Source organism: Corylus avellana, chromosome ca3, assembly GCF_901000735.1.
Source record: "Corylus avellana chromosome ca3, CavTom2PMs-1.0".
Lineage (NCBI taxonomy): Eukaryota > Viridiplantae > Streptophyta > Magnoliopsida > Fagales > Betulaceae > Corylus > Corylus avellana.
Window position 1 is genome coordinate 12,412,558 of NC_081543.1, and position 15,100 is coordinate 12,427,657.

At 34.4% G+C, this 15,100-nt stretch overlaps 1 protein-coding gene across 1 annotated transcript; it reads right to left on the reverse strand.

The window, feature by feature from the left end:
• Positions 1-523: 523 nt before the first annotated feature.
• LOC132176313 (uncharacterized) lies at positions 524-8,153 on the reverse strand. The gene is made up of 7 exons (XM_059588481.1): positions 7,519-8,153; positions 4,898-4,972; positions 4,296-4,812; positions 2,739-3,124; positions 1,795-2,021; positions 1,543-1,690; positions 524-1,073 (listed from the first exon to the last, which is right to left on the reverse strand). Exons 1-7 carry the CDS (start codon positions 8,101-8,103, stop codon positions 945-947), a joined length of 2,067 nt encoding a protein of 688 aa, XP_059444464.1. The 5' UTR covers positions 8,104-8,153; the 3' UTR covers positions 524-944.
• Between the last annotated feature and the right edge of the window lie 6,947 nt (positions 8,154-15,100).

The following is a 15,100-nucleotide window of genomic DNA, read 5'->3' on the forward strand; positions in this document are numbered from 1 at the left end:
TGTATGATTACTAATTGCATGACCTATATTTCATTTTAGGTCAGTTTGGTAATTTTTCAGACATCCGATGAGATTGAGAGATTAGACTCAAAAAATCCACATCAACAGAAAGAGATGGACAATGCAAGTCTAGATGTTGTTTGAGGATGATAACATAGAACAAGCATCAATTAGTTTTAATTTACTCAGCACCATTTTATATGTTATAGTAATGCAACAAAAAGTATGATAATGCCAAAAAATTTATGCTCGTTTATGTAAAGAGTAATGCTACTCTTCACACAGGCTAGCGTAATCTATTTTAAGTGACTTTTTATTTAAAAAAAAATAATAATAAAGTAGTGACTGACATAAAAAGTCACTTAAAACAATTAACGTCAACCGATGTGAAATAAGTGTAAAGAGTAACATTAATATTTTGTAAAATCAAACACTTGTGAAAATTAATGTCAGAAAAGAAACACGAAGCTTTTAGCATAAACGTGTGCTTATACCAGCTTATTAAAACTATCAAAATGGTACAAATCAACTCAAAAGTTTTCAGTTTTTATTTTTTGTCACTTTTTTCTGGTTGAATACTCTCAAGCTCTCAACTCCAAAACTGGAAGAGCATGCTCAGTACAACAACAGCTCTCTATCTACAGAGGACATCCGACATGGAACCAAACAAAAATTACACTCAAAACATCACCCAAAGGAAAGAAAGTAATGGCAAAGCGCTGAAGCAAAGGAAAAGTTTGAATCAAATTATGAACAAGATGGGAGCCATTGAATGCCTTGCACTACAAGGGCCTTCCCTCAATACCCTGGAATTTTATATAAATTACCACAAGCAGCCTCAACAGATTTGGTAGCAAGTGCTCTTCAAAGAGATTATCACCAAATGCTTGGTTTGCTCCTTTCAAATAGGCTATACACATCTGATGGTGTTCACTGAATCACTACTACTCCGCCGTGTGCTGTTTGCAACCCCTGGGTCCAAAATGCTGAGAGCTACGCCTCACAGTCTTTTTGCATAAATAGCAATAATGAACTTGGCATGCCCAGCAGAATATATGATTGTTATTTCCAACCTGACAGAAAGCCATATCAGTCAAACTAATGCAACTCCATGACTTTAAATGATTAAAAAAAAAAAGACGATCTTCAAGACGGCTCTCAACAGAAAAAGTTGTCATCTAAAATTGTTGTAATCAAGAGGGAAAAAAATTTTGTAGTCCAGCGGTCATAGATGAACCAATGCCTTGGGGTCCGGTTGACTTTCGACTCAATCTTGACATGGACATGGCCAGATGCATGATCCTCAATATTATGAAATGTGGGCTTTCTCTTTTTAATTTTACTGTTGTCTCTAAAATAATAAATGCTGGGGCATCATCATTATGAAGGTTATAATTCTATAATAAGAAGATTTCAATTCACTAAATGAGGTATGTGAAATGCAAACAGAATACTGGGAGGTGACAGCCTACACATGCAACTTGGATATAACCATCGTTAACAGTATCAGAACTTCAAATGAGAGACCCAATCTTAAGTCACCTTTGCATTAAATTGGCCACAATTAGGGCATGCATGAACATGTTGAGCAAAGAATCCAGCTCGAATCTGACCCAACACCTGACGAGGATTAATGCGCTCTTCCCACCCCTGAATTGCTTCTTGTGGGAACAGATCACATGTCCCCTCCCTTGAACGAGTACAAGTAATTAAGTCAATATCGGTAAACACACATTTATGAAGAAACAAAACAGGCATAACTGGTAAAATCTAAACTGGTTGTAAATCACATACCTGAAATGATCATATCCATCAATCGCCTTGTTACAGCGGTAGCAGAAATACTGCCCACAGTTATTACACATCATCTTGTTGCAACCTTCAGTTCTGGAAATTGCTATCTTACAAGATGGGCATTGCTTAGCATCACGAAGTACTTCCTTGACACTAAGAATTTCATTGATCATCTCACGTTCTCTAAGCAATTGATCCTCTTTTAGTTGAGATGAATTTTGGCGCTCCTGCAACCAAAAAGCAAAGACTGAATTTATAGAAATATGGAAAGTTTTCTACAGCTTGAAGAATGCTAAAATGGAAATAATAAAGAAAACCTAAAAGCTCAAATAACAGAAGATATCATTATAAACCAAGGTAGGCAGAATATCAAGCAACAAGTAAAGCCCCGGTTACAGTGGACAATCTATCTATCATTAAGTAAATAGAAAAAAAGAACGAGCCAGAACTTTATAGGACACACTTTTAATAAGGAGAAAAATATCTGAAGACATCCTGAGGTTTCTCACACAATGGAGCAATTGGTGTACTGTAATAAGAAATGACAAAAAAGCATACTTGCTTTTCGTCATACAGCACATGGCCAAAAGCAATGCTATAACCTCATAGATATGTGAAGATCCTGTCCTCAAGACTCAAGCAAACATGCTTATATTTTACCAAACTAAAAAATTAAGCCATCTAAAAGGGACTTCAAACTCAAAGGTGCAAGTGAAAAAACTGAATCCATAGCCATAGGCCCATAAGCAGAGCAATTCCATGGACAATTTCCTATCGTTGTATACCACCAGCCCCACACAAGGTACAAGACAGTATTTCCACCAAAAAAGTGTTGACAGACTAAAGTATTCTGTTTTGATGGAAATGAAAAGCATGCATCATAACACAGAAGGGACCAAATAAATTGCAACAAAGGATGCAAGAGAAGAATCTACAAAGTTTACCTGCAAAATACGAAGCCTCAGTTCTGATGTCATACACGCTGCGCCAACATGGCGCCGCTCCCTGCAAAGTGTACAAAAGCTAAAGAAGCACTTTGAGCATTGAGCATGCTGGTCCTCATCTTCTATGCAGGGTGTTTCACATCTTGGGCAATAAGCAATATCAGACATTGAATCGAGCGTTTTTTGTAACATTAAGGACTCCCAACGTTCATACTCCGCATCACCAAGTAATCGTTTCAACAATGTGGGTGGGACCATGCCCCCACATTTTGCATTAGGACATTGAAGTTTGTTTATGGTACCTTCCTTGACATGCATGTCAGAATAAATCTTCATGCATTTGCAGCAGAAGAAATGCTCGCACGGCAGTCTAACGAACTCACTACCTGGTATGTGTACCAGGGAAAAATACATAATATGAATTGGATTGTCAAATGATGATAAATTTACCAAAGGTAGACTGGAATATTAAGTTGGAACATCCATGCAGATAGCTAACAAAAGAAATCAGTTGAGAGAAGAAATCAACTTGATCAAGATACCATAGCCTGGAACCAGTGACAGAATGGAAGTCCTTTGACATATGATTCAGGGGGGATATACAACTATGCCTAAATCACTGCAGGTTGTACACTGAGGTTGTAATACTCCAGTCCTATATTGCAAAGATGAGGAATAGCCTACATAAAGTAGGTTGTTTATAAAAATAGTCATGAGTGCTAAGTCTCAAGTTGCCTAATTACTATGTGAAACTATGCTTTATAAGGAATTCTAGAAAAACTCCAAATTGACTAGTCATTTTGGGGTAATAGCACAGATGTGATTAGCGATTTTCCCTTGGTCATTATATAAGTCTTATAATTATAACATATTATATGGATTTGCTTTCAAAAAAAACAAACACAAGACTCTTAGGCTGAAATATTGTACAGAGGAAAAAAGACAATGTCCTGATGCAAGAAAATGAACAACTGGTTTTGGATTAGCATTACACATGATAAACCTATTTCGAAGTAGTTAGTAAACATAACCAAGGTGATAAACTATCAATTATAATAGCTCCAAACAAAAGAAGGCACCATCAACATTGTGTGGGGTCTCCTATTAAGCTTCACCTAGGCAAAATAATCGTGCTGCACGGGTTAATTGTTAAAAGACGAAAAAATTATTGAATTTAATATATTAAAAAGATGAACATTATATAATTAAAAATGTCTTAAAACCAAAAAAAAAAAATTGCATTAACTACTTTTATATCAATTTGAAAGTCATTGGAAAGTAAAAATAAGAATCTCAAAGCATTGATTACATGCTTAAAAACAAATAGGTAAATTTTGGAAGATCCTAATGGTAAAAAATGAAAACATGTAATAAAGTAATAAAATATATAATAGTATTATAAAAAGAATGTTGGTTTATCTATATCACCGCTATAATGTAAATAATGTTTTAAATTCTTTAAGATCTATTTTATAAAACATTTTTCAAAAACGTTGCTTTTCTTACATCATTGGAAAAAAATCTTATTTAATACGTCAAGCAAAGGTTGACAATTACCTGCATACTCACTAAAACAGATACAGCATTCATGCAAGTTTTTGTGGAAGTTCTCATGGTGTCTCTCATCGTCGTAACTTTTTATTGAAGGAATATCAACATCTGGCGAAAAAATTCCAGAAACTGCACGCCTATCTCCTGCATGTCTTATGCCATAAGGACCAAGCATTATTTCTTTATCAAACCCAAGATGAGAAAGAGAAGAACTTTGTAGCCATTCCACCCACTGGTACATGACTTCTTGCCCTGGCTGTTCTCTCCATATTGTGTCCAGCATGGAGCAAAGATTGGAAATCCTACTAGAATCCAGCCACTGAACAGAGATAGTAAAATAAGGAGGTAGGTGGCTTGGGTAGGATTTAGGTAATAAACAAGTCAATAAAATTGGTGGAAGATATTGGACTTTGAAAGAGTATGAGAAATCATCTGAACTGTCAATTTTGGTCTCAAAATCACCAGATGAATTTAGCTTTGCAGTAATAGCAACTTCACCCTGTGCTTCAATGTCTATATGAATCTGCAAAATAACAAACAGGTGTTGGACTATTCACTTCTTTATGGATATTGAACTTTGTCTTTAAGACATTGGCTTACTGCAAAACCTGAAAAGATCTTAAGCCGCTGTGTCTGTCAAGCATGAAAACATTGTCTCCGTAGATGGACTCCATAGCAAGTAACTGCAAAAGAAAAACACAAAAGATGATAAAGGGCAAGAAATTCAAAGCAGTCATAAAGTTCCTACCACGCAAAGCCATCATTCTTCTATACACAGGCATGATTTTAAAATTAAGGAAGATTTCTTCTAAAATCTTCGTATTCATTCTGCTTTGCAAAACATTGAATATTTGGCATTTCAAAATTTCAATCATCTCTCAAACAACAAATTTATCTAATTTAATAAAATTCTGGGTAAAGGGTCTGAGATGTCAAGTCCAATATCTATTTCAACCAGATTCTAATTTGGAAATTATTAAAAAAAATAAAATCTAGTAATGGCCGATAGATGAACACAAACTTTACATAGGCCGTAACACTTTCATGAATGGAATTCCTAAACTAGGCAAGATATAATTGGAAACTCTTATGACGGTAAAAAAAACTTTCACAAAGGCAACTCAGAAAGCTTGCAAGATTTCTAGAGAGGAAATATAGATACAAATGCTAAAAATGGGCCGGGCCACATCTTATGGTAGCCAGCTCAGGAGGCAATCCTTTGGTAGCTTGGAGGCTTATGGCTGAGCTATCTTTTCAAAAAAATTGGTCAAAACCTCAAAACCTTGCCTTTTTTTTTGGTCTGACATGTTCAGATATGAATTTCACCTATTTAAGATTCAACTTCTTTATTGTCCTCGTCAGCTCTCAGTGCATGACCACACCATTCCAACCAGCTCTCCCCTAGGTTTCACCTAACAGGGGGCTGTATAAGTAACTCCTTATGGAAGACCTATTTTTCTTGATGTCCAAGTCTTCCTTCATGTTAACCATGACACTCTCAGTACAGGTATACCATAATTTTACTTTAACAAGCTAGATAACTCAGTAGATCAAACCAGGCCAAACACACTTAACATGTATGGGCCTAAATGTTGACTGACAAAGTGCTTAATCTGATAGCAACACTGTAATACGGACCCAAGGACTTCCTCTTGTAATACTCTAATTTGATTCCAAAGCATAATCCTATGTCAGCCAATAGCTCTTATTTAACAGAAGCATCCTCCTAATCTCTCTCTCACCCGAAGAGACTAAGACAGATTCATCGCATTGGCAACAGATTCATCTCAGTGGCATATCACTTCTAACTCAAAACTTTTTTCCAATGCATATTCTTCGTGGGAATAGCAACTCAAAGTACACGTCCTTTTCAAATTAATGTGAAACATTCTGGATATCTTCAAGCTTTTATGTCGTTATTATCATTCACCAGTACCTGATTCTCATTAATAATGCGAACCAATTGAACATGTACACTAAACTGTGTCGCAAATATGAGCAATTCATTTTATCCATAATATGGGGAGAAATAATTTTTCTCATTATAGCAAGAGGGACAAAGTTAAGGGGAGGACCCAAAGATCTGGGAAAAAATAATAATTATGGCCATTTTTGTTACTTTCCTAATAGTGTTTCTCATCAATACCCCTCAAAAAAGAAAACCTGGCCAAAAAAAAAAAAAAAAACCATGCCTCATTAGCGATCCCCTTCTTTCTCCAAGCAAAAGCTTCTCAAAAGAATAGGAAAAAAAAAAAAAAAAAAAAAAAGAGAAAAGCTTATGCCTCACTCTTCTTCCACTTTTCCTTTTCCTTTGAAGCTTTCCAAACAATTCAACCTTCAAAGTCACAAAGAGGGGCAGAGAAGATCCATTTCACTAAGCAAAGCCAGCCCCACTGCCCTACACCATAAGTGTCTCAGTACCTCCCAAAGAGACCAACCTCTTCATTATTGTAAGCTCCAATAATATTATAGTTTCTAAATATATTTTCTTTAAGCTTGAGTCTCTTTTTTTCCTTATATTTTTCCCTTTGTGCACTTGTTATTTTTTACTCGCTAAATGAACGTCAAGTACACTTAGCATAATCAATTTTGTTTTTTCCCCCCTTTGTGCACTTGTTTTATTATAATTACCTTAATATGAATGATGTTTTAAGAAAACATACTTTTGTGTAAGAACTTAAAGATTTAGCCGTAAGCCAATTGTTAGAAAATACATCTTTTAAAATTCTATTTAGAGTATATCCAACTCCCCAGATAAAAACCTTGGTTTCGCCCCTAAAAGCGACCTAAAATTAAATAGGAATTAGCTCTTAACAAAGGTTTCCAACAGGCTAAAGGAGCACTGTTTACTAAAAAAAACTCACCTCATTATCAGCCAAGTTTGAGCCAAATATGCAGTTCAAGCTGGGTTCAATATGATCTTGGGCCATGCAAACATTATTGTTATTATTATTATTTGGATGAATATACACTCATTATTTATCAATAAGATGGTGATTTAATTTATTTTTGCACAATTTGTCCATTTCTATTGGCCAGACAGCAACTTTTTAAGTGCATATGGGAGAATTTTCACCTCAAAGTCCGTGGCACGATTCCAGCAAGGTTTCAACTTATTCAACAAACTCTACTTAGCAATAAGCAGAGCAGCATATAGACCATCATCAGTCATCACCAAGCTAAAAAACCTACAATTTCATATCATTGGCAAGTTCACTAACTTAATTACCTCATCCTCCTGCAGTTGATCATTAATCCTCAGCTGCTCCTCCGACAATTCCCGCTCCTCCATGCCCAACCGCAGCTCTTCCAATCTTTTCAAAACACCATCCACTCCCTCACTTGACTCGGACACCTCAACTGTCTCTTTCTTACTTTTTCCCTTCCCTTCTTCCTCCTCCTCCTCATCATCTTTCTCTCGCTTCCCACTGACGTTCTCCCCAATACTCAAAGACCCTATCTGAGAATCCAAAGAATTCACAGAACCCACTTCGTTATTCAAAGAACCCACCTCAGGTTCTTTCACAAACTTGGAATTGACCGGATGGGAGCGCCGATTCTCAGACACCCGCTTGGAATTTTGACGGGTTCTGGGGTTACGATATGAGATGGGTAAACTAGCGGCGGTGTGTTCGATTCTGCTTTCTGTAGCAGAAGAAGAAGGGGAGGAAGGCGGTGAGAGCTGGGCTTGGACAATATTGTGTTCCTGATCGAGGGCGGGCCTAAGGGTCCAGGTCTCATCAATTTGAAGAGGCGGGTTGCGGTGGCGGTGGCGGTGGTCCTGTCTTCCTCCTCTTCTGCTGTCTCCTTCCATGGCGGATTCAAACAGCTCTCTAACACCAAACTCTTCAATTAATATATATATATATATATATATATAGCCGAGAACCCAAAAAAGTCAATTATTCGGAAATGGATCCTCTCGTTTCATTTGTTTTGAAACGGAGAGCATTCATATATTGTATTTACGAAAATAAATATCATAAATTTGTCCAAAATATTTATCCCTCAAATTCCTAAATCCACTAAATGCATACTCTCCATCTCCAACTTTCTTTTGTATTTATTGATATTTGATAAATCAAAAAATCTTAATAATAAAAAATAGTATTTTTTAAATTCATTAACGCAATTCTAAACAAATTCTAAAGTGAGCTTTGCATTAAATAGGGATGTTCAAGCAGGGTGGTTATAAAACCGTTAACCGCATAAGGTAGTTGTGGTTAACGGTTTTAAGAGTAAGGAAAAGCGGTTAATAACTGCTAACCGCTTATTATATATATATATATAACATCCAAAACGACATGGTTTTGGCCGTGTATGACTGTATGTATGTGAAATATAATGTGGAATGTGATGTTTTTGGTAAGGTTTGTTCAAAAACATTGTCTGGCAAAAAAAAAACATGTTATTTTCTTCTTTTTAGGAACATTTTGGCACAAAATGTTTAAAATAAGCTCAATGATGGCCAAAAACACTTAAATAACTCAAAAACTCATAAAAAAGCGATTACAAAACTGCAAGTTATTGGTTTGAATAGCTACTAATAACCGGTTATAAAATAATCACTAACTACTAATCACCTAGGTAATTGCGGTTGCAGTCATTAAAAAATTTTCTATTTTAGTTGGGAAAGAACGGCAAAGTCCATCCCAACCGTCCAATGAAAAATAAGAGGAGAGCAAAGCACTAATGGCACGCGAAGTGCATGTAAAATGGGCACGGAGAAAAATAAGTGTGGGGAAGAAGCAGCGGAACCCGCCCAAGGCCATTAAATTGGGGACAACTAGGACATGCATGATCATGTTGAGTGTACGTAATTTAAGTCCATATTATTAAACGCAAATTTATGCAGAAACAAAACAAGCATAACTAATAGAAACCAAAAGGCAAAGACGTAATTTAGGTACCTAAAAGATCAGTTTACGCAAACATGCAACGTGATGACTCTCTTTAATACCAAATGATATAAATATCATGTAAAACTCACTTTTAAACCCCTCTTTCCCACCCAATATATATATATATACACACAAATTATTAAAATTGTACTCACACTACAAAAAAAAAAAAAAAAAGCATTTTTTGACGTGGCTACAGTACCTACTTTGTTGCTACATCAAAAAATTTATGACGTGCAAATTTTAAAACGTCAGAAATTTTTTTATGACGTGTAAATAGTGACACGTCAGAAAATTTTGACGGGGAAAATTTCTGACGCGCCAGTTTGAAGCGTCAGAAATTTTTGACGTGCCAAATTTGGCGCATCAAAAATTTCCTGACGTGCTAAATATTGCACGTCAGGAAAAGAAAAAAAGAAAAGGCCGAAATTTTGAAATTTTTCCCCTTTCTTATTTTCCCTCCACGTTTTTTCTTCTTTTTATTCTTTCCTCCTATTTTATTTTTCCCACACTCTCTCTGTCTCCTCTCCCTTCTCTCCACGGCGATCCAAGAAATTAGGCAGAAGAAGGAGAACAAAAAAAAAGAGAAGAGAAAAAGAAAAAGAAAGGGAGAAGAGAAGAAGAAGAGAAGGTGCAGAAGAAAAAGAAAGGGAGATCAAAGAGAAGAAGAAGAGAAGAAAAAAAAAAAAAAAAAGGGAAGAGAAGAAGAAGAAGATCGAGGAAGAAGAAAAAGTGCACCATCTCTGCACCATGATGTGCAGAGTATGGTGTGCAGAGATCACCATCTCTGCACACCATAAACACAGCATCTGCATGGCAGCTCCTCACGCTGCCGTGCAGAGGAATTCCCAAAAAAAATAATAATAATTTAAATTAATAAATTTTTAATTCAAAAGAAAATGTCTAGAAATTTTTTTTTTAAAAAAAAAAAAATTAATTTTTAATTTTCTAATGTGTGAGACAATAGAACGTCAGAAATTTTTTTTTCTAGTCACCTATGCTTCTGACAATCAACGCGCGTCAGAAACACCACGTCAAAAAACGCTAATAAGAAAAAAATTGTTTTTTTGTAGTGTCAAGCCCTAACCCATGTAGGGCACTTAAAATTGTACTTTGTCCTTAAGACACCCATTTTGATGATAAAAAAATTGTACAATATAAAAAAATTAGGAGAGGCACAAGCAAATCAACATACACAAATTCTTGTTAAGGAGAAAGCATATACTTTGGGAGTGAACAGCAAAACATATCGAATCAATATGTTAAAGAAAACGTGCTCTCTTCTCATATACTTTAGAACAAAGTTAAAGTTCAAACTTTGTATTTGTAGCTTTTTATTGATTTATTTATTTATTATTTCAATTAAATAAATGTTATAAGCATATTTCTAAGTATACACTTCCTAAAAATTACCACTTGTGGATAAATTATTATTAATTTTGGATCCAATAATTATTTCACTACCACATCAGAGAGTGCACACTTAAAAGTATATGTAGTATTTATTTTTCAATTAAATATTTCACATGAATTTAAACAACAAGTGAGGAAAGTATTAAAATATTAATTAAATAATTAAATCAACATTTTCTACTAATTTTTACCAAATACTTCTTTATGTTTCATTAAAAAGAAAATCGAAAATCTTATCTTCGACATAAACAATAAGCTTAAGCTTATTGTTTATGTAATATTCTTTTTATCATATTCCTTTCTTTTTCCAAATTCATAATTCATTAATTCCTCTATGGATGCTTTTTTAAAGCCTTTGTTAATATACGTAGACCAACAGAAATTTTCAATCGTTTTGAATTAAATATTTTCGTCTATCCCTATTATGCTGCTATTAAATTATATTCATGCGAATATTATAAATTGTCATCTCGATTAAAATTATTTTGCAAAAAAATAAGTTCTATAAATAAAATAAGATAAAAAAACATTTGTGGGATAGCTACATAATAAATAGACTTTAAAATCAGTTTTAAGTTAAGTTTTTCTTTTTATTTAATACGTGTACCATATAATTTCCAATTATTAGAAGGAAAATTGCTCGAAAAGTTACTTAGTTTTGCTAATTTGACAAATAATGATCTAAGTTTCTAATTTTGACAATTAAAGATGTACTCGCCCTCCACCACCCCTAGGGGAAGCAATGAACATGGGCCGTAGCTTTCGGCGGAGGAGAGGGCGGTAGCTTTCGATGGTTTTGAATGAGAGAGTGACTTGAGTGTACCTATTGCACAAAAGTCACTTTTTGTGCCAAATTCAGATTTGGGGTGGCAGCCGGTGAGCCACCCCTGCCGGCCACCCCAAGTGAGGGAGGGGTGGCCAGCCAGCCACCCCTTCAATTTTGTTTTTGTTTTTTTTTTTTGTTTTACAAACAATTAATTTTTTATTTCATATGTGATATAATGTGGTGTAGTTAAGCTTTTTTTTAAAAAAACTTAAGTTTGGTAAGTTCGGCTTAGAAGTCAAATTCTGATTAGTTGCATAAAACTCACCTTTTTTTTCCAACCTCCTTATATAAGTTATTCTCTTTGAATAAGGGTTAAGAATTTTGTCATACAAATTTGTAGACAAGTTAGAAAAAATAAAAGAAAAACAAAGTGCAATTCAGCCCAATAGGAACAATTGGAGTCTAGGGCATAAAACTAAAAAGTTATCCAGGCCCAACTTTAGGGATGGCCTAATGCCCACTTAGATTAGCAGGTTATTAAAGGTCCAAAACCACAAGAAATAAAATAAAATTATCAACTATTTTTTAGTAATGCTACTTTTCGTACCCATTTCATATCAGCCGACGTTGCATGTTTTAAGCGGTTTTCTATGTTAGCCACTAAAAAAAAAAAAAAAATTACTTAAAAAATATCATGTCAACCATTGTAATAAATAAGTGTGAAGAGTAGCAGACTTGTTTGCTAACGCCTCATCTTTTTTCCTTTCTTTTTAAAAAGTCAAAACTACTTTCACATATTTCAGAAGTTTGCAATATCAACAATTTTTTGTCAAAATTCAGCGCTAAATCATCTCCAAAATACACTTAAGATGTTTATAATATTATAAAAAATACATTGAATTTGGACAGAGATATTTTGGGGATTTCACTTATTCCATTAGTATTTAACCTTGAATTTGAACAGAATAGTTGACATTGCAAATTTTTGAAAGATAGTAACCATAAGTGAAATTTAAGGGTATAATTGCTAAACTAATGAAAGTTCAAGTGGAATTTTCTCTTAATATTTTGACTTTTTGAATAGAAAGGAAAAAAAGGAAAAGGATGAAAGATGCCAAAGTAAAAGTTATCAATCTTACAAAAATATTTTAATCCTTGTTCATTATTTTTCGTTAAAGAAAAAGTTGATTTATTCGTACATTTTCCCTTGAGGGAATCAATTAAATTAGGGTTAATAATTATTTGGCACAAAAGCCCAAATCTAAAGCCCACCCAAATCAACCAACAAGTGAATTGGGCATTGAAGGGATGCTAAGCTACTATAATTATTATTATTATTTTCTTTTTTCTTTTTTTTTTTACAAACTAATGTGTTAATCTACATAACGTTTATTTTTATAAAAAACAATATCATAAACCACACTTTTATTCCATCACTATCTCACTCTATTGGTGCCAATTGATCAACCATTTTTTTTTTAAAAAAAATAATAATAATAATAATTAAGAACTAATTAACACTACCACTTTAGCAAGGTGAGATGGTAATAGAATAAAATGGTTTCTATTATTAGTTTTTCAAGAAAATGTGAACATGTCAATTTATAAGAAATTTGCAATAAAAATTGTATGAATAATGTTAGAAACCACACTTTTAGACTTTAGTCTATCACTATCTCACCTTGCTCATGCCACAGTGTCAATCAGCCTTTGAATTAGACTTTATTAAAATTAAAAAAAATAAAAAAATAAAAAAAAATAAAAAAAAAAACTGATTAGCACTAAACAAAATGTGATGATGGCAAAATAAAAGCACGGTTTCTAAAATTACAAAAATTGTAATATCCAATTTTTTCAGCCTTATCTATGAGCCACTTCTTACATTGTATTTAGAAACATTCTTAACTTGTCTCTTGTTCTCTCTTCGATCTAGATCAAGAATAGGAAGGACTTCTTGCAACCCCTTTCCTTCATCATTTAGAAAATAAAAAGTAATAATATTTTGTTGGGTTGTAAAAGTGGCAAGTGGGTCAATAAGGGGGGAAGTGATGGATTCTTCACCACCACACTCACTGAAAATCATTTATTAACAAGGGGGGTCCAATGATGATTACAAATGAATGACATTCACAGCAATAATTGGTGGGATCCCATCTCCATCACACTTGAAGAAGTACTCTTCAACTACAACAACAAGAAGAGAGAGTCATCAAATCTTCAAGCATGCAGGCCTAGGCATTGCAACTATTTTACCTAATTAAGCACATGTTGCTGTCTTTCCTTTCAAAATTTGCTTCCCACCTAGAATCCCAGTTCACCAACTCCTACATGTTTGGGCCCCTCCAGCCATTACAGCATTCTAAATCATATGATAACCCTTCTTTAACTGTGCTGCTGCTCAAACCAATTATAGGCTTCCACAGTTTTGGCCTTTTGGTGGGTTCATGTATTAGCAATAATGGGTCTACTTAATTATTGTGTATTTGTGTGTGCGCTTTTTGCAGGATTCAGGCCCTCACACTACAAAAAAACCATTTTTTACTGACAGGAGTTTTCTGACGTGTTCTAGTGTCCGACACGTCAGAAAATTTTTCTGACGGGTCGTTTCTGACGCGTGTCGAGTGTCAGAAACGTAGGTGTCAGGAAAAAAAATTTCCTGACGTGTTAGTAGGCAACACGTCAGAAAATTCTGACGTGTTACACACTCACGTGAAAGAATTTTACGGCGGTGGCATTTACTACGTCGGGAAAATTTTCAGCATGTGAGATACGTCAGAAAATTTTCTGACGTGGTAATTCTGACACGTCAGAAAATTAAAAAATTAATTTTTTTTTTTTAAAAAAAATTTTCTGAAATTTTGTTTTTGAATTAAAAATTTATTAATTTAAATTTTTTTTTTTTTTTTGAGAATTCCTGCCGTGCAGGTGATGCACACCTTCCTGCTGTACAGCTCCCTCACGCAGAGAAATTCGAATTTCTCTGCGAATTTCTCTGCAGATCTTTTCTCCCCATGCCAGCTTCTTCTTTTCTCCTCTTTTTTTCTCTTCAATTCGTTTTTGATCTACTTCTTTTCTCCATGTTCTCCCTTTTCTCCATTTTCTCACTGTCTCTAGCTCTCTTCTTTTCTCCATTTACAAAAACCCAAACCGAAAAAGTCTTCCAAAAATCAAAAACCCAAACCTCAAAACCCAACAAAAATCTTCAAAAACTCAAAAAATTTTCTTATCTTCTCTTCTTCTTGTTCTGGTTCTTCTTCTCTTCTCCTTTTATTTTTTTTTTTCTTCTAGAAGAAAAGCAGATCTGCTTCTCTTCTTTCATTTTTCTTCTTCTTCTTTTGCTATTCTTCAATCTGCTGCTTGTCTTCTTTTTCTCTTCACATTTTCTTTTCTTCTTCCCCTAGAGAGGAACTCCGTCCTGTGCAGATCAGAAGAGGGAGATTGAGAGAGGAGAGAGAGAGAGTGTGGGGAATAAATGAAGAGGCAAGAATAAAAAGAAAAAAAAGGTGGGAAAATTTTCAAAATCCCACCCAAGCAGGAAGTTTCCTGACGTGCCATGTGTGGCACGTCAGAAATTTCTGACGTGCCACACATGACACATCAGAAAAAGTCTCCCAAAAAAAAAAAATTCTACATAATTATATATCTATATATAATTATCTGCATATATATATATATAAATATGTACAGTTTTCTGACGGGGTGAAATACCACGTCATAAAAATTCTGACGTG

What these genes read in the sequence shown, in the direction of transcription:
- LOC132176313 (XM_059588481.1), bottom strand. Translation starts at nt 8,103, where the DNA reads ATGGAAGGAGACAGCAGAAGAGGAGGAAGACAGGACCACCGCCACCGC. An exon ending in GCGGCTTAAGATCTTTTCAG is followed by an intron (nt 4,813 to 4,897) that starts GTTTTGCAGTAA and finishes GTTATTTTGCAG; the next exon opens with ATTCATATAGACATTGAAGC. An exon ending in CTGTTTTAGTGAGTATGCAG is followed by an intron (nt 3,125 to 4,295) that starts GTAATTGTCAAC and finishes TACACATACCAG; the next exon opens with GTAGTGAGTTCGTTAGACTG.